A 26,735-nucleotide genomic window follows, 5' to 3' on the forward strand; every position below is an offset into this window, starting at 1 on the left:
CTAAACTCTGTAAGTGAGATAGAGTATCTCGTCAATAGTTTTACATCCTCATTGAAGACAACTTTGGATGCTGTAGCTCCTCTAAAAAGAGAGCTTTAAATCAGAAGTGCCTGACTCCGTGGTATAACTCACAAACTCGTAGCTTAAAGCAGATAACCCGTAAGTTGGAGAGGAAATGGCGTCTCACTAATTTAGAAGATCTTCACTTAGCCTGGAAAAAGAGTCTGTTGCTCTATAAAAAAAAGCCCTCCGTAAAGCTAGGACATCTTTCTACTCATCACTAATTGAAGAAAATAAGAACAACCCCAGGTTTCTTTTCAGCACTGTAGCCAGGCTGACAAAGAGTCAGAGCTCTATTGAGCTGAGTATTCCATTAACTTTAACTAGTAATGACTTCATGACTTTCTTTGCTAACAAAATTTTAACTATTAGAGAAAAAATTACTCATAACCATCCCAAAGACGTATCGTTATCTTTGGCTGCTTTCAGTGATGCCGGTATTTGGTTAGACTCTTTCTCTCCGATTGTTCTGTCTGAGTTATTTTCATTAGTTACTTCCTCCAAACCATCAACATGTTATTAGACCCCATTCCTACCAGGCTGCTCAAGGAAGCCCTACCATTATTTAATGCTTCGATCTTAAATATGATCAATCTATCTTTGTTAGTTGGCTATGTACCACAGGCTTTTAAGGTGGCAGTAATTAAACCATTACTTAAAAAGCCATCACTTGACCCAGCTATCTTAGCTAATTATAGGCCAATCTCCAACCTTCCTTTTCTCTCAAAAATTCTTGAAAGGGTAGTTGTAAAACAGCTAACTGATCATCTGCAGAGGAATGGTCTATTTGAAGAGTTTCAGTCAGGTTTTAGAATTCATCATAGTACAGAAACAGCATTAGTGAAGGTTACAAATGATCTTCTTATGGCCTCGGACAGTGGACTCATCTCTGTGCTTGTTCTGTTAGACCTCAGTGCTGCTTTTGATACAGTTGACCATAAAATTTTATTACAGAGATTAGAGCATGCCATAGGTATTAAAGGCACTGCGCTGCGGTGGTTTGAATCATATTTGTCTAATAGATTACAATTTGTTCATGTAAATGGGGAATCTTCTTCACAGACTAAAGTTAATTATGGAGTTCCACAAGGTTCTGTGCTAGGACCAATTTTATTCACTTTATACATGCTTCCCTTAGGCAGTATTATTAGACGGTATTGCTTAAATTTTCATTGTTATGCAGGTGATACCCAGCTTTATCTATCCATGAAGCCAGAGGACACACACCAATTAGCTAAACTGCAGGATTGTCTTACAGACAAAGACATGGATGACCTCTAATTTCCTGCTTTTAAACTCAGATAAAACTGAAGTTATTGTACTTGGCCCCACAAATCTTAGAAACATGGTGTCTAACCAGATCCTTACTCTGGATGGCATTACCCTGACCTCTAGTAATACTGTGAGAAATCTTGGAGTCATTTTTGATCAGGATATGTCATTCAAAGCGCATATTAAACAAATATGTAGGACTGCTTTTTTGCATTTACGCAATATCTCTAAAATCAGAAAGGTCTTGTCTCAGAGTGATGCTGAAAAACTAATTCATGCATTTATTTCCTCTAGGCTGGACTATTGTAATTCATTATTATCAGGTTGTCCTAAAAGTTCCCTAAAAGCCTTCAGTTAATTCAAAATGCTGCAGCTAGAGTACTGACAGGGACTAGAAGGAGAGAGCATATCTCACCCATATTGGCCTCTCTTCATTGGCTTCCTGTTAATTCTAGAATAGAATTTAAAATTCTTCTTCTTACTTATAAGGTTTTGAATAATCAGGTCCCATCTTATCTTAGGGACCTCGTAGTACCATATCACCCCAATAGAGCGCTTCGCTCTCAGACTGCAGGCTTACTTGTAGTTCCTAGGGTTTGTAAGAGTAGAATGGGAGGCAGAGCCTTCAGCTTTCAGGCTCCTCTCCTGTGGAACCAGCTCCCAATTCAGATCAGGGAGACAGACACCCTCTCTACTTTTAAGATTAGGCTTAAAACTTTCCTTTTTGCTAAAGCTTATAGTTAGGGCTGGATCAGGTGACCCTGAACAATCCCTTAGTTATGCTGCTATAGACGTAGACTGCTGGGGGGTTCCCATGATGCACTGTTTCTTTCTCTTTTTGCTCTGTATGCACCACTCTGCATTTAATCATTAGTGATCGATCTCTGCTCCCCTCCACAGCATGTCTTTTTCCTGGTTCTCTCCCTCAGCCCCAACCAGTCCCAGCAGAAGACTGCCCCTCCCTGAGCCTGGTTCTGCTGGAGGTTTCTTCCTGTTAAAAGGGAGTTTTTCCTTCCCACTGTAGCCAAGTGCTTGCTCACAGGGGGTCGTTTTGACCGTTGGGGTTTTACATAATTATTGTATGGCCTTGCCTTGCAATATAAAGCGCCTTGGGGCAACTGTTTGTTGTGATTTGGCGCTATATTAAAAAATTGATTGAATTGAATTGTTTTGCTTTTCCTCGTCCTGATATCCACATTTTTGTAGAACCAGGGGAGCACAGTCTTTAAATTTGTGTGGTTGAAATCCCCAGCCACAATAAAAAAAAAAAGCTATCTGGGTGTTTGTTCTGCTGTCTGGTTATGCTGTCATACAGCTTGGACATCGCAATTTTAGCATTTGCACGCGGGTGTACATACACAGCGGCTACAAACACTCTGAATCTGACTTTATAAATACACCTCAAAAATTTGATCTTTATCAAGGTATTTCATAGACTTGCCTCTGTTCAGAACATGTCATTATAGGACCCACTGATACCTGTACAGGATGATGTGATAACTTATAGATGACTCTGGCTAACGGCAGAGTTTCTGGATCCATGACAAAGTACAAAGCATGCATCAGTCCCAAGAATCCAGTGCCACGTAGATCAGTGGCTGGGTCTGTACCTACAAAACAAAATACACTAAATGCTCAACAATCACTGCATACAGCAAATACTTCAATAAGGTCACACATGAGAATTTAAATGTATCCATGCAAACAATGTATTTGCATCAATTATATTCATTTATTTTTACCCTGAAAGCCGATGTTTTCCCAGTGCACACCATAACGAGGACAGTCCAGTCTGCTACCAATCAGTCTCTTATAAATGGTCTGAAGGACACGCATGTGGACTGTTTGGTTGTTGTCTACAGGACCTATAAATACAGACAGACATGATGTGTGCGAAAAGAAAGTCAAATGATTTATTGAAAGCCCAGATTTAAACTTGCAGGATAATTGCAGAAAAGACAGCAACACTCACACTGTGCAATGGCAAAGACCAAATCCCGCTCCTCCAGAAGTTCCTTGTGCAATCGTGGTGGGCCAAAGAGGAAGTGTGTGATAGCGGCAAGACCTGATCTACGAATAGTTGGCTGGATATTCTTCTACAGAAAGCAGAAGTGGGGCATCAATAAGTTAATTAAGCTTGGAGTTTTTCCTCAGTTGTGGTAACGGGGAGCAGGGGGCAGAGTGATTGTTTATAGAAATAATAACACACACTATAGGGAAGTCAACATTTTTTTGTCCAATCCTGTATTTAACTATTTGCTCCAACAGGGCAGACCACATGTTATTTTGTGGGACATTATTTGAATACCAGCTTTTATTTGAGAATTTATAGTATGCAGCATTCCTTACTAGTAAGTCCCCGAGGTCTGTGGTCTGGAAGTACTGCAGAGCTTCATTGAAGGGGATGAGCGGTGTTGGGTTTGAGTCCTCAGTGAGAGCTGAGGGACAGTCCACAAATATTATTTTTTAACAAGCTCTTCATCATAATCATCATGCACACATATTAACGTGAAATACATCTTACCTGGTTGGTTGTTCTCCAGAGCATCCCACTCTTGTCTGGCCTTTTCCAACTCAGAATTTTCCTCTGCAGCAAGAACCAAAATCAAATCTCACTCAACAGTATTGTACATTACGACGCAAATCCAGGGGTAGAGAAATCCACTGGTCCGAGGTCATGGACCAGTAACTTTCGACATATGTCTAGCTGATATTTTCCCCTGCTAGACCAATGTCGATATAAAAATCTTGTTGGTCTAGTGATTAAAAGTGTTGACAAGACCAACGTTTTTTGCAGTCTTGCATCTTAGATAACTGAGCCGCTGTTCGTAGATTACAATGGCCCACGCTGTGCCACTCAGTCACACCACTGACTTCAGGAATGAAGCTCAGTCAACAAAGGAGAATCGTGTAAAGATACGCTGTGTCCACACGCTACTTTCATCTTAAATACACGTCTTTTAATTGAACCAGAGCAGCGCACAGAAAGAGCAGCAGAGCAGAGCAGGTCCCCAGCGAGAGTTCCCATAGCGACACTGCATGTCCTTATATGGCAGAGCCGTCTTTAAGAAACAAAACAAACAGTCAGTATTAATAGTGTGTTTAATGTGTGTGTTGTGATGTTTTAATAATAAATTATTTGATTGGTCAAACAAAATAAAAAGTTAACTTAGATCAACTGTTGCATTTTGCTACAAAATCTAAATGGGATGTGAAACTATAACATGATTTTCTTCAACAATCATAAAATTTTGATCATAAATCGACTGCATTTATATAGCGCATTTCCATCTACATCAGATGCTCAAAGCGCTTTACAATGATGCCTTACATTCACACAGACACACACACACACACACACACACACACCGATGTCAGGGTGCTGCCATGCAAGGCGCTCACTACACACCGGGAGCAACTCAGGGATTAAGGACTATGACCAAGGGCACTTAGTTTTCCAGTCAGGCTGAGGATTGAGCCGAGGATCCTCTGGTCTCAAGCGCAACACTTACCACTAGACCATCACCTCCCCTAATACATTATAAAGCTAAAAGCTAAAGGCTATGTTTGGGCTGCATAAGACAAGCACAAAGCCAGAATTACAGAAAAGCTAACTATAAGGTGCACAGTACATTTACATAAAAGCATCTAATCATGTAAGCAAATGTTTATTACTTTACATACATTCAATACAAAATGAAAACATTCTATCATCAGTTGGTTTGTTTTGTATAGTTGTATAATTATTTTTATGTGCAGCACTTTGGAAGCTGTTCTGTTTCAAATGTGCTATATAAATAAAGTGGATTGGATCATGCTGTAGATTTACAATAACATACTGAATATATGCACATGATGTGATGATTAATGCTACACTGAGGCTCACCGTCAGAGGCTCAGAGCTTCCAAATACCTCGGACCAGGAGGACCAGTAACAAAACTGGTGCTGCTGGTCCTGACCAGCAGGCTCAAAAAAATATTTCTCTAACCGTGGAATCTCACGGGTCAAAGTAAACAAATGTCAACCAAGTTAGTAGAAGACTATCCCGTAGACCCCATGACCAAACTCTGAGAACAAAGGTTCGAAAATAGTTTTGGGTTCCCTGATGGATTTTGAACATTTCTGACTTGGGCTGCCTTCTTCCATCTTCCGTGCTTTTTCTGGAGGGAGCAACAAAGGTCAAACAAGGGTCAAAATTTAAAACTGTCCCAGTTGTGTCAATGTGCAAATCAAGTTACTCATTTACTATTAACAATTCCTAAAATATATAGTTTATGATGCATCCGACCTCAAATGAAGGTTCTATGGTCAAAAATATCAAAAGGTCAACAAATGTTTGTTAATAACAAAACTGGCAAAAACCTTTAACCATGATTAATTTTAATGATATTGGTGTCTAATCATGTTTTTCAGCATGAGAAATTCATCTAAGCACTTTTAAAAAATAAAAAATGGAAGTCTTGGGCTTGAAATTTCAAAATGACTCCCCTAATCAACCAGGGGTCCAAGTAAAAGTGAAATTTAAGTCAATACCGGTATTAAAAATTGGCAGAAATTACCATTTGTGAATGAATTAAAATTCTGCATATGGAAACCTGTAACAATTTCAAATTTTGTGCAGATGATTAGCAGTGATTAACAGTCTTAGTAAACACTGAAGTGACATTGGTCAATGAGGATGACCAGGAATGTAAAGAAATAAGGCTTCAATAAGCTGTTTACTAGTCTGATTGCTATTTCAAGTTCATAAATAATATATTAAATCAAACTGAAATTTTGCTGGTAAGTAGGCCTACCTCATAACAGCCTTTCATGTTTTTCATCACTATCTTAAAAGTAAAGAGTTCAATGCCTTGCGTTGTGGATCATGACCTTAATTTCATGCTCAATATAATAATGATAACAGGTGGCTTTCCTTATGCCATACTCCCTCTTGGAATTAGCAAGGTATTTACTATGCTTAAATGGCATACAGTAACCATAAGTGTATGATGACACATTAATAATGATTTATATGGAATTCGACCTTGACATTCCTTCAGTTGCATAGAAACTATCAAAAACTGAACATGACAGATGTGATATCCTATTGTGTGATGCTTTTCTACAAAAAATTTACTGATCTTATTAGCTGGTAAGTAAAATGTTAGGTTTAGCTTTGACTGTGATATATTTACAATGAATAAGAAAATCAGTAAAGTAGGTTATTGATTTAAATAATTTAATATACATATTATTGAATTTATATAAATAAAACAGAACTTTCAATGTATGTGCTGTTGTCAATACATGTATATTCACTCATAGCAATTATTTGTGAAGAGCACTGTACAGAGGCATTATAAGTTCATCATTCAATGTTTTTTTTTCCCATTTGTTCATTGTTATAGAAAAACCATGTATAGGTTATTCATCATGCTGAACTACAAGACCACCCACCACTCCACCATCACCTCTGCAGCATGAATGGAAATTACAAGAGGGTAAATATTCGCCAGTGCGCTATTCCAAAGCAGCACTCCCTGAACGCCAGCTTAGTGTTGGAACAGTTGACATTGCAAAAGCTGACACAGATTCAGAAACTAGTGCTTGTGACAGTGATTCTGACTTTGTATCTGATGGCTATAACACCGAGTAGTACGATGTGATAAACAAAGGTGCATTTGACACTTAATTCTTTAGCCATTTTGAAATTACAAGGTCAAGCTTATTTGTTTTTCAAAAGTACTTAAATGAATTTTTCATGCAGGAAGACATATGATGAGACACCAATATCATCAAAACTGGCCAAGCTTAACCATTTTTGCCACAGGAAGAGGGCAGCCCAAGTAAAAAATGTTCTAAATCCATCAGAGAACCCAAAACCAATTTGAAACCTTTGTTCCCAGAGTCTGGTCATGGGTTCTACAGGCTGGTCTTCTACTAGGTGGTTATACTGTAAAAGCCAAAACATTGTCTGTTATTACTCATTAAGCTTTGACTACCACAGCCACATCTTCTGTAGAAGTAATAATACTGGCCTGCCAAGCCAACAACCAACACTCCTGCGGGAGACTCTGCAACTGCTAGCTGGTATCCAAGATATGCTGACAAATTCCTGGGGGGGAGGTAAGATAAATGAGAGATTGTGTGGGTGTGTGTTACCTGCAGACATAAGTTGCTCCTTTCCGGCTGTTAGGGTATACAGAAGACCATTCTGCTTCAGAGCTGAAGTCTAGAAAATCATCAACCACTGGATTATATTAAACATAAGGGGGACTATTCCCATTAAAGTCAGACACATAAAATTAAAAGGTATTCACCGGCAGGGATCTGAATGTTGCACTACCATTCGTGTGTTCTTTGACACTAGGACAAATAATCAGTCCATTCATGACCTGAGAAGAAATGAAAAAGACCATGAATGCAGTTAACTGATAAATGACTGACTGGGAGAAACAAGTGGAATGAATGAGAGCAAGAAAACTGTTGCATCAGGATGTTAGTTTTAATTGTACTTACACACTTACTGTTGGGATGGCCATTATTGATCTCTTCAAATGGTTTACATTCATGAGACAAACCATTCAGGCCCTAAAAGAGATCAAGAAATACATAGGAAAGGCTTCATACATATACCAAAAAAAAAAAAAAAAAAGTCCAGTCTTTAAGACTGTGTATTAATCCCAAAATCAGAAGACTTGAGACTGTATGAAAAATGCAAAACACTAACAGTGATTCTTGAATGTACTTTGACTTCTATTTCATTGAAGACTGTTTGAACCAAAGATATTTCATGTTTTGTATGGTCAACTTTATATATATATACATATATACACACACACATATATATATACATATATACACACACATATATATATATATACACACACACATACACGAGGTCTGTGAGAAAACTATCCGACCTTTTTATTTTTTCAAAAACTATATGGATTTAAATCATGTGCACTTGCATCAGACAAGCTTGAACCTTCGTGCGCATGCGTGAGTTTTTTCACACCTGTCGGTTGCGTCATTCGCCTGTGGGCAGGCTTTGAGTGAGCACTGGTCCACCCCCCTCATCGGATTTTTATTGTCAGGGAAATGGCTGAGAGGCTGCCGCTTTGCTCCATGAAATTTTTTTCAGAAACTGTTAGAGACAGCCAGTTGGAAACCATTCGAAAGATTCAGATGGCTTTCGGTAAAGATTCTATCGCTATCACACGTATTAAGGACCATTAAAACTGGATTGAACACGGCCCACAGCGGCGGAGGGCGCAACGTGCCCCGAGCGGCCATCGACAGACTGGAACGAGCAGATCACTTCCAAATTTAAGGCTCTGTTGATGCAGGACGTCGTGTGACTAGCAGAGAAGTTTCAGAAGAGGTCGGGATCAGCACTTTATCGGCACATTCCACTGTTAAAGGAGATTTTGTAATGAAAGACGTGCAGACAGATTCGCGTGTCACGACACAGCCGCTCAAGGCACGGGACAAACAACACCTCCGTGTTGGAAACCATTTGTACGATTCAGACGGCTTTCGGTGGCTTTTCAGTCGAGTGAGTATCTGAGAAATTGTTTAACAGCTGGGCATGTTCCAACTTGTCCTGTGAGATGGAGGTGTTTGTCCCGCGCCATGAGCGGGACAAACACCTCCCAACCCACGGCGCGGTCGTTTTTAATCCAGTTTTAATGGTCTTTAATCCATGTGATACCGATAGAATCTTCACCAAAATCCATCTGAATCTTTCGAATGGTTTCCAACTGGCTAACAGTTTCTGAAAAAAAAATTTCATGGAACAAAGCGGCAGCCTCTCAGCCATTTCCCTGACAATAAAAATCCGATGAGGGGGGTGGACCAGTGCTCACTCAAAGCCTGCCCACAGGCGAATGACGCAACCGAGAGGCGTGAAAAAACTCACGCATGCGCACGAAGGTTCAAGCTTGTCTGATGCAAGTGCACGATTCAAATCCATATAGTTTTTGAAAAGAAATAAAAAGGTCGGATACTTTTCTCACAGACCTCGTATATTTATTGAGATATATATATATATATATATATATATATATATATATATATATATATATATATATATATATATATATATATATACACACACGAGGTCTATTAGAAAAGTATCCGACATTATTTTTTCAAAAACCATATGGATTTGAATCACGTGTGATTACATCAGACATGCTTGAACCCTCGTGGGCATGCGAGAGTTTTTTCACGCCTGTCGGTTACGTCATTCGCCTGTGGGCAGTCTTTGAGTGAGGAGTCGTCCACCCGCTCGTCGATTTTTTTCATTGTTTAGGAATGGCTCAGAGACTGTTGCTTTGTTTGCTAAAAATTTTTTCAAAACTGTAAGGCACAACTGAGTGGACACCATTCAATAAATTCAGCTGGTTTTCGGTAAAAATTTTAACGGCTGATGAGAGATTTTGGTCTGGTAGTGTCGCTTTAAGGACGGCCCACGGCGCCTGACGGCGATCTGCGCTTCGAGGCGGCAGCGTCTCGCCGTTTCAAGTTGAAAACTTCCACATTTCAGGCTCTGTTGACGCAGTAAGTCGTCAGAGAACAGAGAACTTTCAGAAGAAGTCGGCATGAGGAGTTTATTCGGACATTCCATTGTTAACGGTCATTTTGTAATGAAAGAACGTGAGGGCAGAGTCGCATGTCGGGCTGGACCCAACCGCGGGGGGTCGCGGCAGGAAAAACACCTCCGTTGGAAATCTTAACGGGCAAGTTGGAACATGCCCAAGCTGTTAAACAATTTCTCAGTTACTCACTTGTTGAAAGCCATTAAAAGCCGCCTAAATTCTACAAATGGTTTTCAACACGGAGGTGTTTTTCCTGTCGCGGCGCACACAGATTTGCCGAGTCGTCACGGAAACGACTCGGCGAATTTGCGCGCACGTCTTTCATTAAAAAAATGTCCTTAAACAGTGGAATGTCCGCATAAATTCCTCATGCCGGCCTCTTCTGAATCTTCTCTGTTCTCTCACGATGTCCTGGGTGAATTAAGCCTTAAATTAGGATGTTTTCAGCTCGAAACAGGCCGACGACAGCGCCTGGAAGCGCTGCAGGACGTCCCGCTCCGTGGGAAGTCCTTACACCGACAGAAACACCCCATAATCTCTCATCAGCCGTTAAACTTTTCACAGAAAACCAGCTTAATTTCTCGAATAGTGTCCACTCAGATATTCCTCACAGGTCCAGAAAAAATTTTGATAAAGCAACGCGCGCCGTCTCGAGCAGCGTGTGAAACAAAGGAATTCAGCCGAGAGGGCGGGACCACATCTCACTCAAGGCCTGCCCACAGGGAAATGACGTCACCGACACGCGTGAAAAAACTCACGCATGCGCACGAGGGTTCAAGCATGATTGGTGTAATCGCATGTCATTCAAATCCATATAGTTAAAAAAATAAATAAAAGGGTCGGTTTATTATCTAAGAGACCTCGTATATATATATATATATATATATATATATATATATATATATGGCTCACAATATGCTAAACCGTTATATTACACCTGAGGTACTTCATGAATGTGTTTATTAAATATGGATTGTTGAATAGAAATGTTTGTTATTGTTAACACTAATGTATATATAGTATGCATAGTTTGAGTGCATTTCGTTGCTCAGAAAATAAAGAAAAATTGAAAAGAAGTTTGGAAAATCCACTTTTTTTCATCACCTATTATAACACGATTGGACCTCACTTTTTCAACCAGGTCATGTTTTTTTCAAACCAACCTCAAGGCAATTGCATTGTGCGTTAGTCAATAGAAAACCCATGAAATGAAAAATTACAAATAAATAAAAGACCCTTGAGTCAATTTTAACTACAAAAAAATTAAATTAAAAATGACCCTTGCGGATGTTACGCCATCTGTCAAAACAAAGTGGGAGATATAGATGGTTAAAAGTCGCATAAACTATAGCTAACATTTACACTTAGATGGGCATTCTATTTTGAAATATGTATTCTCCGATATACATCGTCAATTTGTATAAAAGATATGCGTATTAAGAAATTATAACAAGTTGAAAACAACCTGAGAATTGTGTTTCAAAAATAAAATCCGCAAGGGTCCATACTCTTATAAATTTCACTTTTCCATAATGGAAAAGTTAAATTTTTAAAGTTAATAGTTAATGAGTTATCTTGAGCTTTGTGGTTTATGAAATAAATATATGTGTACTACAATTTCAAACTAGTTTGCAATAAAAACATGCAACTTGAAAAAGTGAACTTTGTGTTACACTTTCATTACAGTTTAGCATATTGTGAGCCATATATATATATATATATATATATATATATATACACATATATACATATACATATATACATATATATATATATATATATATATACACACACACACATATACACATACATACATACACACACACACAAAGAACGAAAAAAAAAAAATCTCCATTCCTGCCTTTCAGGCCTGCAACGCATTCCAAAGGAAGTTGGGACTGAAGCAATTTAGGGATTGTAATGAGGTTTAAAATAAATGAATAAATATTGAAGTCTGCAGGTGATTGCAACCAAGACTTGGTACAAAAGCCGTATCCACAAAAGGTTGGGTCTGAAGAACAAAGACGGGCAGAAGATCAAGTTTGTCAACAAACACATAAGAAAATAAGCACAGAGTGGAAACGTGTTTTGTCATCAGATGAATCACTATTCCAGATTTTTTTTTGAAGAAGAAATGGACAGTGTGTGCTTTGGGCATAAGATCGAAAGAACAATCCAAACCGTTTCCAGCAACAACTCCAAAACCCAGGGTCTCTCATGGTCAGTGTCCTTGGCAAAGGTAATTTACACTTTTGCGGTGGCAGCATTAATAAACATACATTGAGAATTTACAGCAACATACCTATGCTGCCTTCAAGATACCATCTTTTCCAGGCATGTCCATGCATTTTTCAACAAGACAATGCAAAACCACATTCTGCACACATAAAAAAGGCATGGGCTGTGGAAGAAGAGGTTACGGTTACTGGACAAGACTGCCTGCAGTCTTGACTTGTCCCCAGTAGAATTTTGAAACGAAAAATGTAACAATAATGAGCCTGTACTGTTGCACACCTTAAAACATGTTTGCAGGAAAAATGGGACAAAGTGACACCCGAAATGCTTCAGCTTTTGGCATCTTCAATGTCAAAACATGTTTTCAGTGTTGTGAGAAGGAAGTAGTAAATACTTTAGTGTCATTTTTTTTTTTAAATTATTGCAGACCTTAAATGCAGGAATGATGCCATATTACGAAAAAAAATTAATCTGACCACACGTGAAATATCACAGGTTTTTACAAGGGGGACATATATATATATATATATATATATATATATATATATATATACATACACACACACACACACATATATCTGACAAATCCCCCACCCCCCTTAAAAAAGAAAAAAAAAAATTAATCCTGACATTTTCCTGATTTAGGGTTGTAAAAGTAACCATTTCAATATTAAAGAATTAAATGGGAGGTAGGGGAGATAATACAATCAGGATATGAGAAAGAACAGGATAACAACAGTACACATTTGTTACCTGTGAAGTCACATTTCTTTCAGAGAACCTTTCACTGTTAATAAGTAAACCAGGTGTGGTACATTTGCTTTACTTTTTGGTCATTCATTTATACAGCCCAAAGGTGTTACACACAAGCAAGGTTTAAACATTATCTTCTTTGTACAGTCATTTTATTATTGAGTGATTTCGACAAATGTGTGTTGTCATGTACTGGGATGTAGACAGAAAAAAAAATTCACATAGTTTGTCTTGATTAAATTCCAAAAAACACTCCGTATTTTTCATGGAATAGTTTACATTTCAGATAACCTATAAAAATAAAGAAAAAAGAAAGATAGAAAAAAAAAAATTAGTTCATTCATCTTCCATACCCACTTATTGCAATTAAGGGTTGCGTGGGGTGGGTGGGATGCAGCCTATCCCAGCAGACATTAGATAACAGGCGGAGTACACCTTGGACAGTCTTCCAATCACACAGCCACATGTAGACAGACAGACATTCACACCTGCAGTCAATTTAAAGTTTACAATTAACCTAACCTGCATGTCCTTGGGGCTGAGACTCCTCAGCCTCCCTGGTAAGGTCTATTCCAGAGTACTGGAGAGGAGAATTCGACCGATGGTCGAGAGACCTCGGATTCAGGAGAAGCAGCGTGGTCCTGGTCGCAGCACACTGGACCAGCTCCACATGCTCCATCGGGTGCTCGAAGGTTCATGGGAGTTCGCCCAACCAGTCCACATGTGTTTTGTGGATCTGGAGAAGGCGTTCGACCGTGTTCCTCGGGGCACCCTGTGGGGAGAGCTCTGGGAGTACGGGGTCCAGGGTCCTTTGTTAAGGGCTATCCGGTCCATGTACGACCGCAGCAGGAGCTTGGTTCGCATTGCCGGTAGTAAGTCAAACCTGTTTCCAGTGCACGTTGGCCTCTGCCAGGGCTGCCCTTTGTCACCGGTTCTGTTCATTATTTTTATGGACAGAATTTCTAGGCGCAGCCAGGGTGTAGAGGGGGTCTGGTTTGGGAACCACAGAATCTCGTCTCTGCTGTTTGCGGACGATGTGGTTCTGTTGGCTTCATCAAATCAGGACCTTTCAGCGTGTACTGAGGCGGTTTGCAGCCGAGTGCGAGGCGTCCGGAATGAAAATCAGCACCTCCTAATCCGAGGCCATGGTTCTCGACCGGAAAAAGGTGCTTTGCCCTCTTCAGGTTGGTGGAGTGTCCTTGCCTCAAGTGGAGGAGTTTAAGTATCTCGGGGTCTTGTTCACGAGTGAGGGATGGATGGAGCGTGAGATCGATAGAGATCGCAGCGTCTGCAGTGATGCGGTCACTGTATCGGACCGTCGTGGTGAAGAGAGAGCCGAGTAGGAGGGCAAACCTCTCGATTTACCGATCGATCTACGTTCCAATCCTCACCTATGGTCATGAGATTTGGCTCATGACCGAAAGAACGAGATTGCGGGTACAAGCGGCCGAGATGAGTTTCCTCCGCAGGGTGGCTGGGCGCTCCCTTAGAGACAGGGTGAGGAGCTCGGTCACTCGGGAGGAGCTCGGAGTCGAGCCGCTGCTCCTCCACGTCGAAAGGAGTCAGTTGAGGTGGCTCGGGGATCTTTTCAGGATGTCCCCTGGACACCTCGCTGGAGGTGTGTTCCGGGCACGTCCCATTGGGAGGAGGCCCCGGGGAAGACCCAGGACACGCTGGAGGGACTACATCTCTCGGCTGGCTTTGGAACGCCTTGGGGTTCCCCCGGAGGAGCTGGGGGAGGTGTGTGTGGATCGGGAGGTCTGGGTGACTTTGCTTGAGCTGCTGCCCCCGCGAACCGACTCCGGATAAAGCGGAAGAAAATGGATGGATGGATGGATGCATGTCGTTGGAAGTGCAAGGAAGCCAAAACACCCAGACGGAACCCACAGACACAGGAAGAACATGCAAACTCCACAAAGAATGGACTGGGAACAACTCATGTACAAAGGCTGTGTACGCACAAAAACGTGGCGTACATCAGTCTCCATGCTCACATTCAGATGTATCAAAAGTGAAACGACCGTGGAAATGTGCGGTGCCTCACATCACGCAAAAATCATGGCTTTCTTAAGCACATTTCTATACCTAATGTTCCACTGCCAACATTTAGCGGTAATGCTGGGAAACTGTTAGTGTGAAAACAAGTCAGAGTGATGTGAACATCAGAGACACACTTATGAACAATTAACACACCCACGTGTTTGCAATTACATAGGTGGGCACAAAAGCATACGCAGTGATGAGGAAAATGGCACTAAGTGGCTGCTTTATGGCCCAGTCACACAGCACTTAACGAAGGGCAACGAAGCCCCGACGAAACAAGAAATCTGGACTTCATTGGCATTGTTTAATCTTCGCGCAGCTTCATTCCTGCAGCTGGTGCTTTGTCAGGATTTTTAAACTGTTGAAAAATTTGAACGAAGGGCAACGAAAACCTCAATTCGTCGGCGTTTCGTTTTGCTGTCATTCTTGACATTTTTTAATTGTTTGTTTAGTTTTTGTAACATTGTTTAATTTTAATTCGTTCGACCGGCTGAATGTTTTCACACAGTGCAGAAGCCAGTTTCTGAGCGCTGAGGCTGCTGCTGCGTTCATGTATCGTCGGAAATTACAGGGCAAACTCAGCCTGTTTGCTTGGATTTTTTTGTCTGGGTGGGGGGTCAGCTTCTATGGGCTCAGACACCTTATATAGGCCAGAATTAATCTTTTGTGTGGATACAATTAATTATTTTGCCACAAGCAACTGCTGAATTTGAAACAACAAAAACGTTGTACAATTTCTGGCGGTACTTGAATGCGCCATCAGCAGCAGCAGCTCCTTTGTGTGCTTAATATTTTTTATGAAATATAACAATATGAGTGTAGGAATGACAATCCAGCCCTTATGTACATGTGGCAACAGGTAATGATTCAAAAAATTGCATAAAGAGCTGTTCTGGAAGGCAGAATTCACGTTGTGGATCAACTGCAGCTGGTGGAAATAACCACACGAGTCAATGCGCATTCACATGCGCTGATCAATTTACTACTCTGATATAGTCAATCATCTTTACACTTATATTTATTCGCCCTTTTGACAGTTTTCTGTTATAAATCAATATATGGCTTAGTAAAATAATACAGTGATACAGCAGTGACCACTGCACACCGTCCACAGTTTTTTTTGGGGGGGGGGTTTTCTTTTGTTAACTGGAGCAAGACGGAGCGCGCAGCTTGTCGACAGACAATGAGGATTCTGATGATGAATGGGATGATCCCTCTTTTGTTCTGGACAAGGCACCAGAGCAGGTGGACCCACCAACGTGCACAAAGATCTCCACAGCTTCTGTTTGCAGTTTCTCCAGGACTCAGGCGCTATGAGCTCCGTCTCAGCGTCACGTCCAGGAACTCAGAGATGCAGCCACACACTGGTCCAGCTGTGGCTCCAGGCGCGTTCCGTTTAAGGCATTGTTAGCTTCGGTTTTGTTAAGTTCCTCTTTCATCCCTTTTGCGCTCTTGCTTCGCGGGCTATTCAGTGATGAAGCTCTTTCATCCACCTTTCCCCATAGAACTGTGACTTTTTTTTACTTTTTCCCTTCATTCAGGAATCGTCGTGTGCCGTGTGACTGGGCCATTAGCAGTGTTAGAGGACCTTACAAATGGTGCAATCCGACGGGAGCGTGTATTCAGGTAACGCGAGGATTTACTTGCAAATAACAATAACTGGCTCATAAGGCGATTACCAAGGCCACTGTATCTGGAGTTGCACACAAAACTACGGCTGGTCCAGAGTGTAATGCGGCGAAGAGGCAGGCGATTGTCTGTGCCCACGCATGTGCTGACCACGCTGGGCTTCGTGACAACAGGAGCATTCCAGCGGGTGCTCGCTGATCGGTCAGGGGTGTGCCTCTCAAAATTCCGCCGAGCCATGCCAGCTGTGTGGAATGCAATCATCCGAATATCAACCAGGTACAACATATTCAAACATTTAAGCCCAATTTGCAGCGATAGCCAGTTTCCCTAATATAATCAGAGCTATTGACTGCACACATATTCCTAAAAAGGCGCCATCACATGATGAATTTGTTTTTGTTAAGAAACATTTTGATTCCATCAATGTTCAAATCATATGTAATGCACAAATGCACTGGATTGGGAAGAGGCTAGAGGCTGGCATGGTGCATGATTGATGTCTGCGTATAGTTTATTCGTGTAATTGATCCAAACAAAAACCAGCGCAACACATTTGGGCATGTGCGCATTCAAATGTTTTTTGTTGTTATTATTAAAGTCTTTCCTTAGTCTTGATGGTGAAACTAGAACTGCAGATTCTTAACAGGCCCCCGATTGTCTCCCTGTGTTCAGTATTTGTCAATAAACGTGTGTGTAAAGTTGTGAATGTCTCACACACCCCTCAGTATTTTTTTTTTAGCTTCAGTGTGTGTGTGTGCAGCTCTGAGCTCACAGCATTTATAGCCCCACCCACGCACACTCCCACTCCCACTAACTTTTTTCCACTTTCATGTTCAACACATTTGACACGGTACCAAATAAACTATCCAGTCATCCTTAGCACACACTCGGTATAATTTGTTTTCTGTATTCATGTTGTCTGATCTGATGGATGGGGATTTCCAGCTCCTAGAGCCTATTTACATGCATTTGCAAATTTAAATAGGGGCATAAAAAGGGAGGAGCTTGGTACATCTGCATTTGCATTCAATTTCCTGTTCAGTGAAATGTACAAACGGAACATGCTTGGATCCATGCGTACGCACACTGGGCCTCATGTATCAACGTTGCGCACTTGTGGTGTAAATTTACGGTGTAAATTTGAAGTACACCAAAGTTGCCGTGACATGTATCAAGCAGTGCGCACCTGCCCATTTCCAGCGTATGCCTGACGTGACCTTGATAAATGCGGCGGGTGAAAACAATCGTAATTATAATAAACACACCCATAAATATTCAGACTCCGCTTCAGACACACCCTCATTTTACGACATGGAAGCCAGGAAGACGGCAAAGAAAAAGAACTCCACCAATCACGAAGCATGCCAATAGAGCGTCAAAAGCGGCCGTCGTATCAATTGTTTTGTAGTATAATCCAAAAAGTGTTACACTGGTCCCTCGTTTATCGTGGAAGTTACGTTCTAAAAAATAGCCCGTAATACGCGAAACCACAACGTAGCCAGCGTTACTTTTTTTTACAATTATTATAGACGTTTTAAAGCTGTAAAAACCCTGTAAAACCACTTTATACACTTTTCTCAATCAGGCATTAACATTTTCTCACTTTTCTCTCGTGTGTAAACACTCTCAAAGTTCAAACCTAAGTAGAAAAATAAGACCAACCTGTTTTCAGGTCCAAACATTTGTTTGAGAAATAAAAATAGAACGTTTTCCTATAAATAATTATGATGGCTTTTAGAACTAACGAATGTAATTTTAACGATCAACGTACGAGGCTGGACACATAAGAAATTATTAATAGTGACTGACCAGTATTTCACAGATCGCGCCTCTGTGTCCTGACGCCGCGCCTTTTTCCACTCACACCTGGCTGCAGGTGTCTGTTTCCGAGTGACAAACAGTTATGAGTAGTTGTTGGCGCTCTTTTTTCTTCTGGGCGAGAAGATTCTTATAAACAGACACGCAGAACACAGAACATTGCGGCTCGGGCGAAGGGAATGAGAACATTACAGTTGTAATTATCAATTTCATTGTCTAAAACGGTCACACCACATAAAGTTAAGCTCGGCGCTGCTCTGGATCCAGGCTCAAAGTCTGGAGAAAAAGGCGGTCAGCGCTGTGGCCACGGATCGTGCTCGATAGACCAGCAATCCCGCAAAAGCGGGATCTGCATTGATTATTATGTAGCATACTCAGGAAAGTGTTATTTATGTAACATATGCATCGATTTGTATAATGGCACTGTTTATCATGTTGATCAGTTTTATTTTTATGTGGATTCCAGCGCTGGTTCATTTTGGTGTATAATTTACACCACCTCTTGACCTGGTGTATATTTTCAGCGCAGCGTACGCCAACGACCACAAATGCCAAGTAGCGCAGCCGTTTTGGTGTACACTCCATATATGCTCAAATATCGCCGTACGCACGTTGATACATGAGGCCCATTGTGATACAACTGGATATTTGTGCTTATGCCAGTTTCTGGGTTTTAGGGTACACCATGTTTCAGTTGAAAATCCACACAAGTCTTTGTACGTGAGGCCCCAGGTGAGAAGAGAACTTGGGACCTGAGCAAACACTGCTAACCACCAAGCCACTGTATCACCCAAATTTGGGGGTTAGTGACATGAAATTTTATGACATGAAATTGTACATTTTTCACTGCAAATTCATAAAAACCTAAAGTCAGTTGGTGGCTTGTCACCAGATAGTGACAAAAAAAGGGAGAAAGGGAGAAGTGAAAAATGTACAGTACATTGGTTCCCGAGGACTGATGTCCCGACAAAATGTACTACCAGTCAAGACGAGCTCCAACACGCAACTGCGCCTGCATCTCTCTCTACCCCAGACTTTATAACGCCTCACCCGTCAAGTTGAGCTGCCACGTAACTGCACATGTGCATCTCCCCGTCAAGATGAGCTCCCCGTCATCTAACAACAATAGTCTGCTTTAAAAACCATGGGTACATCCACATCTATCCATCCATCCATCCATTTTCTTCTGCTTTATCCGGAGTTGGGTCGCGGGGGCAGCAGCTCAAGCAAAGCCACCCAGACCTCCCGATCCACACACACCTCCCCCAGCTCCTCCGGGGGAACCCCAAGGTGTTCCCAAGCCAGCCGAGAGATGTAGTTCCTCCAGCGTGTCCTGGGTCTTCCCCGGGGCCTCCTCCCAATGGGACGTGCCTGGAACACCTCTCCGGCGAGGCTTTCAGGGGGCATCCGGAAAAGATGCTGAGCCACCTCAACTGACTCCTTTCGACATGGAGGAGCAGCAGCTCGACTTCGAGCTCCTCCCGAGTGACCGAGCTCCTCACCCTGTCTCTAAGGGAGCGCCCAGCCACCCTGCAGAGAAAACTCATCTCGGCCGCTTGTACTCGCGATCTCGTTCTTTCGGTCATGAGCCAAATCTCATGACCATAGGTGAGGATCGGAACGTAGATCGATCGGTAAATCGAGAACTTTGCCCCCCTACTCAGCTCTCTCTTCACCACGACGGTCCGATACAGCGACCGCATCACTGCAGATGCTGCACCGATCCATCTATCGATCTCACGCTCCATCCGTCCCTCACTCGTGAACAACACCCCGAGATACTTAAACTCCTCCACTTGAGGCAAGGACACTCCACCGACCTGAAGAGGGCAAAGCACCTTTTTCCGGTCGAGAACCATGGCCTCGGATTTGGAGGTGCTGATTTTCATCCCGGACGCTTCACACTCGGCTGCAAACTGCCTCAGTGCACACTGAAGGTCCTGATTTGACGAAGCCAACAGAACCACATCGTCCGCAAACAGCAGAGACGAGATTCTGTGGTTCCCAAACCAGACCCCCTCTACACCCTGGCTGCGCCTAGAAATTCTGTCCATAAAAATAACGAACAGAACCAGTGACAAAAGGCAGCCCTGGCGGAGGCCAACGTGCACTGGAAACAGGTTTGAATTACTACCGGAAATGCGAACCAAGCTCCTGCTGCGGTCGTACATGGACCGGATAGCCCTTAGCAAAGGACCCCGGAACCCGGACTCCCGGAGCACCCCCCACAGAGTGCCCGAGGGACACGGTCGAACGCCTTCTCCAGATCCACAAAACACATGTGGACTGGTTGGGCAAACCCATGAATGCTCAAGCACCCGATGGAGCGTGTAGAGCTGGTCCAGTGTGCCGTGACCAGGACGAAAACCACACTGATCCTCCTGAATCTGAGGTTCAACCATCGGTCGAATTCTCCTCTCCAGTACTCTGGAATAGACCTTACCAGGGAGGCTGAGGAGTGTGATCCCCTTATAGTTGGAACACACCCTCCGGTCCCCCTTCTTAAACAGAGGGATCACCACCACAGTCTGCCAATCCAGAGGCACTGTCCCCGATCGCCACGTGATGTTGCAGAGGCATGTCAGCCAAGACAGTCCCACAACATCCGGAGACTTAAGGTATTCAGGATGGACTTCATCCACCCCAGGAGCCTTGCCACCAAGGAGCTTTCTAACCACCTCGGTGACTTCGGCCTGGGTAATGGATGAGTTCACCTCTGAGTCCCCAGTCTCTGCTTCCTCATCGGAAGACGTGACGATGGGATTGAGGAGATCCTCGAAGTATTCCTTCCACTGCCCGACAACATCCCCAGTCAGGGTCAACAGCTCCCCACCTGCACCGTAAACAGTGCTGGTGGAGAGCTGCTTCCGCCTCCTGAGGCGTCGGAAGGTTTGCCAGAATCTCTTCGAGGCCGACCGATAGTCCTCCTCCATGGCCTCCCCAAACTCCTCCCAAACCCGAGTTTTTGCCTCTGCGACCGCATGGGCTGCAGCACGCTTGGCCTGCCGGTACCTGTCAGCTGCCTCCGGGGTCCCACTTACCAACAAAGATAAGTAGGACTCCTTCTTCAGCTTGACGGCATCCCTTACTTCCGGCATCCACCACCGGGTTCGGGGATTGCCGCCGCGACAGGCACCAGAGACCTTATGACCAGTAAAAAATCAAGGCTGAGACGTTGCCCGGTATGGCGGAGCCGGGGCCCCACCCTGGAGCCAGGCCTGGGGTTGGGGGTCGGGCCTTAGCCCATGGGGCCCGGCTGGGCTCAGCCCGAAAGAGCGACGTGGGCCCGCCCTCCTGTGGGTTCACCACCTGCAGAGAGGTCCATGGGGGTCGGGTGCCGAGAGGATTGGGTGGTGGTCGAGGGCGGGTGGCCCGGAGGCCCGGTCCGTGCTCACAGCCCCTGGCTGTTGGGACGTGGAATGTCACATCCACATCTTTACTTTTTAAATTGAAAAGACAGTGACTACTGTATTTTTATATAAAGGCAACTTATGTGGGTTTTCTTCGGTGGGGGAGCTCAACTCGACGGGTGAGGTGCACATGTGCAGTTGCGTGGTGGGGCTCATCTCAACACCTCACCCGTCAAGATGAGCTCCCCCAACAGAAAAAAAAAAAATCCACCTAAGTTTTGTTTTTATGTAAAAATACAGTAATAAGTGTCTTCAATTTAAAAAGTAAAGATTTGGATGTACACGCTGTGTTTAAAGCAGAATACTGTCGTAAGATGACAGGGAGGTCATCTCTAAGGGGGCGCTCATCTCGACACACATAACTGTCGATTTACACTACAGGGAGCTCATCTCGACAGAACACCGGGACTGGGAACCACTACACAAAACCAAGCTTTTGGCACAAATTCACAATACTACAGATATTTTCTTTAAAATAAAAAAAAAAAAACAGCAGGTGGAAGCTTCTTTAAGTTTCCCTACCTGACTGTGACAAACTGTGAAACCAAACAATCCAATAGAAACACCACCAAAGCCAGAGGGAAAGTTTACCTCAGAGTGGACATCAGTGTCTTCTGCCATCGCATGAGTGTGATAGATAGTAAGTTTGATCCTGTTCCTCGAAAGGCTTCTGAGATCATGGACTGCGATGGGCTGAGGAGCTGATGCACACCATGGTTTCCTTGGCGCACATATTTATGCTTTTTCTTCATAAAAACAGAAATGCTAAAGCCCACAGTCACAGAGTGGCTTCATAAAACAGAAATCCATGTGAAGCACATATTCTCTCTACATGCAATCCCACTGGCTGTGTGGTTGTAATGACAGCCTGTTTTAGTAGTTATGAAAAGGCTGCCCTTTGAGTGTGTGTACAGACAGGAATGTGCAGGTATTGGTCTATGACAGCTAACCAACACAAATGGCTTCTCATCAATGCACAACTTCCTGGAAACCGTTTCCCCTCCTCCACAGATGTGCTTCGCCAGTGGTTTTTCTCCTCAGCTCCATTAAAGGTGCAAAGAAGCCAAATAGTGACATTGCTTTTTAGGGATGGATTCACCCAGTCCAGGACACGTCATTGCTTGGGCACTGGAAACACATCCAATGAAAGCCTTGAGGATCCAGCACAGTTTCAGCTTAAAATACAAGCACAAAAATTTGTAATGTCTTCAGCCTCATGGGAAACGGCAACAAAAATCCAATGAAAAACGTGCTCATATCCACAAAGGTCATCGAAAGGGATCTTCGACAGCCGGAAGCCTGCAGAGGGGATATCATATAGACAATTAAGGCCTAGTTCAATAATGAAGCCTAAGTGCTGATTTGCCTTGCATTTGACATGAACAAGCCATTATTTTATTTAGCACCATCCAGATTTATCTGTGAGTTGCCTATAGTCTCTTTGACAGGTACTGAAAATTTCATGGAAAAATTCTGCACGATTCCAGAGATATGCATGAAATTTACTCCCAAAATAGCATTTTTTTCATCAATTTTGTGTGACACTGATATTTAGCATTATCATTTAAAGTTGAATGTTAAAGAAATAACCTTGTATTTTGTCAGGTTTGTTTGTGCTTCATACTAACACACAGTAATACATTTTTGTAAAGGTAGAAATGTCATTTCCTAGAAAAAAAACATGTTTCTAAAGCAAGGTAAAACTGTCACAAGCGTAACGCTGAGAATAAGTCCTTGATTTATTTGTGTCAAAACATTACCTACTGTACATCTCCTACTCTGCTTCAATAGAATAATTACATAACTTGTTCAATAATACCAGGAACTAATGGACAGAATTTCTTTGTTTCAGGCTTCTGCAGACTAAAGGGCCTTTCACAATGAACACTTCAGGCCAATCTGTCAACGCTTACCAAACTGTCGGATGCGTTTCCAATGCGTCGTGACGTCAGAAGCTTCGCTTCGGAATCAGCAAGGGGGCAGAGATTGCTACGTCACACTCTGGCTGTTTCCACAATCTGAAAAAAGTTCAGCGATCACCATCTTGAATTTGCGTCACCTGAACCACAAAAAAGCTTTAAAAAACAGCAGTAGAACGATTCTCCCATCACCCTGCTGGGAGAAGCTTTTTTCAGCTACTTTCGGGAGTGACGCCGACCAAGGGAGGACAGGCGATTTGGTGGGATATCGATAGAACCGCGACAGTGGGACGACCCACACGGAGAAGCCGGCCTTCAGGCATCATTCCTGGGCAGACCGAGGCAGGCAGCCGGGGTGATGGAGCAAACCCACTCAGTCCGAAATCTCCCACTTTTGGATATATGCGAAGTCCCAGTTTGCTCAACGGAGTTTAGTTCTGCAGCTTCATCGAGGTGAGAATAATCATCGTTTTTTTTTTCCCTTTTTTTTTTCCTTTTTTATATATATATATATATATAAACTGTTTAGTGTTCTTTATTTAAAGAAATATTTTATTTGTCCCAATCAGGAACATTTGCTGTGCAGTAGGGCTGCAACAAACGATTATTGGATCATCGATGAATCTGATGGGGTTTCGACACGATTAATCGATTAATCGGATATTAGCGGGGAATTTTTTAAAAATGTGCCAGGGAAACAATTTTTCTCTCCTTCCATCACTTATTTAACAACAGAACATTATTTGAAAACTTAAAATACTTGAAAATCAACAAATCGTCAAATGTCCCTTGGCTGTTGAAATATAATATAATAAAGAATAAAACAGTTCATAATCAAGAACAAAAATAATTTTCAAATGGCATTGCTTTATCAAAGTGCTGAGTTGCCATAAACAACATTGAAACATATGTTATAAATATATGGTGAAAAAAGAGGTATTTTGTTGCTGCAAATGAGCAATTAGCATAACGAATTAACCATAAAACCTAAATCAAAAACTGTAGCCTGACTCAATTATAAATGCAACATTCTCTGTATAACTTGCAAACTATGTTGGTAATTTCACAATGACACATGTGACTCATGTCTCTTTCTCTAAAATTGGTATTGTAGCATTATTAGTTATTATTACTATTATTGTTGTTGCTATTATTAATATAGAAATAAAAATAAATTAAAAAATATTATAATTTGTAATACATTTGACTCTTTTACGACAACAAACGCTGAGCAATTAATATTTACAGAAAAACAAATGCACAAACATGCTGAAATGCAGCAACTTAATGCTAACTTTAACACTGAAAACGCCATAGACATGCTAATGCGTTAGCCTCGGCGTTAGCATAAAATACATCTATCAACTGTTTCAGAAGACCATAAGTGGTCAGTTTAACATAAAAAAGGTAAATATTCCTCACAGACATACGCTCTTTAGGGTTTTAGTGGGGAAAAAATTAAGATAAAGCGAAATAAAACAAATGAAACCAATGAAGCAGCAGCTCGAAGCACTACTTCATGGGTTCAAGATTCAAAGCAAAGCTTGGTTGGAATTATATGGAAGAAACAAAACATTTGCAGTAAAACAAAGTATTTAGCAACTAATCGATGACTAAATTAGTTGACAACTATTTTAATAATCGATTTTAATCAATTAACACGATTAGTTGTTTCAGCTCTACTGTGCAGACTATCACACTTCCATTGATGAGCTGAACACCACAAATTCCAGTCGAAAGAAAACATCTCTGCTCTTCAAAATAGGACAGAAGTGTCTTCAGCAACACCACCAGAGTTCAAAGCTGCAGAAGAGACCTTCATCTAGTCCCGAGGAATACAGCATAACATCACCTGCTTCTAAATAAAAAGGCTCTTTCAACAGCAACTATTTTATTATTTTTTAAAAAGCTGTTTATTTTATATTTTAACAATAAATGAACGGATCATTAGAAATGTCCACGAATCAAAGTCAAAAGACATTTGCACAGGTAGAGCTCTCCACTTATTGCACATCAAATTCATATTTTAGAAATGACTCTGGTCCTGATAACATTAAAGGCAATTACATATTTTGGCGAAATCACAAGTTTATGTTACAGAAATCCTACTTACAATCACACTGCAGTTATTGTTAAATTATTTCCTGTTGCATTTATAATAACCTTTGTATTTACAGTGTCCTGTTTTTCTGGTTGAAATGAGATATAAATAACCTACCAGACTTAAAAAAAAAAAGTAACCAAATTTCCATGTTATTTTGTCTAAAAATAAATGTCCGAGGTTCCTTATGTTAAACAAGGAATTATCTAATCTGAAATAACAGGTGGTTTTAATTTACAGACGAAAGGTTTCTAAAGAACCATTTATTGATTTATGTAGCTATTTTAATTCCAAGTGTTCTAAACTTTTTTAAACAGTAATCAGAAATTCTGAGGTAACAAACAACAACAACAAAAAACATTTCCAAGAAATTTTCTTCAGAAAACTGCTCTATAAATGAGCAGTCCTGTGACACATTTGTTTTGTACAGATCAGTGGTTTCTGCACCGATCTATTTTGTACAGATCAGTGGTTTCTGCACCGATCCATTTTGTACAGATCAGTGGTTTCTGCCACTAGTCTTCCGTGTTTTGGCCCAACGCGTCGTTCCTATTGGACAGCGCGATGGTACGTCACAGCTCAGAGTGTCGAAAGTTGGATTGGGTTGAACTTTGACCGCGTCAGCCTGCCAACAAGCGGCAATGTGCGCCCCCGTCAGAAGCGTCGGTTTAGCTTGGCTTCTGACACATCTAAAAAGCAATGCGTCTCATTGACAATAATGCTTTTTAGACCAATTTTTGACGCATCTGACGCTTCCGACGTATTCAGTGTGAAAGGCCCATACCCCTTAACGCCCGAATTTATATAGCTGTATATAAAAAAATGTTTTGTGTGTGTTTTTGCCTTTACGTAGATGGTAAATAATGTTGAGATTATTAATTTCACTTTTGCACAAAAACTAGATAGTAA

The 26,735-nt window shown here is 41.8% G+C and overlaps 1 protein-coding gene across 3 annotated transcripts in view; it reads right to left on the reverse strand.

The window, feature by feature from the left end:
* Window positions 1-26,735, reverse strand: part of elmod3 (ELMO/CED-12 domain containing 3) — a 67,149-nt gene that overhangs the window by 32,535 nt on the left and 7,879 nt on the right. The window contains exons 1-10 of one of the 3 annotated variants that reach the window (XM_034169877.1): window positions 23,720-23,824; window positions 22,398-23,105; window positions 7,835-7,906; window positions 7,636-7,710; window positions 7,478-7,547; window positions 3,857-3,919; window positions 3,682-3,770; window positions 3,305-3,428; window positions 3,075-3,197; window positions 2,812-2,942 (exon numbers count right to left, since the gene is read on the reverse strand). In XM_034169877.1, coding sequence (XP_034025768.1) covers window positions 2,812-2,942; window positions 3,075-3,197; window positions 3,305-3,428; window positions 3,682-3,770; window positions 3,857-3,919; window positions 7,478-7,547; window positions 7,636-7,710; window positions 7,835-7,906; window positions 22,398-22,427 — 777 coding nt within the window. In that variant the 5' untranslated portion in view covers window positions 22,428-23,105; window positions 23,720-23,824. Of the gene's footprint in view, window positions 1-2,811; window positions 2,943-3,074; window positions 3,198-3,304; window positions 3,429-3,681; window positions 3,771-3,856; window positions 3,920-7,477; window positions 7,548-7,635; window positions 7,711-7,834; window positions 7,907-22,397; window positions 23,106-23,719; window positions 23,825-26,735 lie in introns of those variants that run through there. The other 2 variants (XM_034169878.1, XM_034169875.1) reach the window with 2 other exon arrangements.

The sequence above is a fragment of the Thalassophryne amazonica genome, chromosome 5 (assembly GCF_902500255.1).
Source record: "Thalassophryne amazonica chromosome 5, fThaAma1.1, whole genome shotgun sequence".
Taxonomy (NCBI): Eukaryota; Metazoa; Chordata; class Actinopteri; order Batrachoidiformes; family Batrachoididae; genus Thalassophryne; species Thalassophryne amazonica.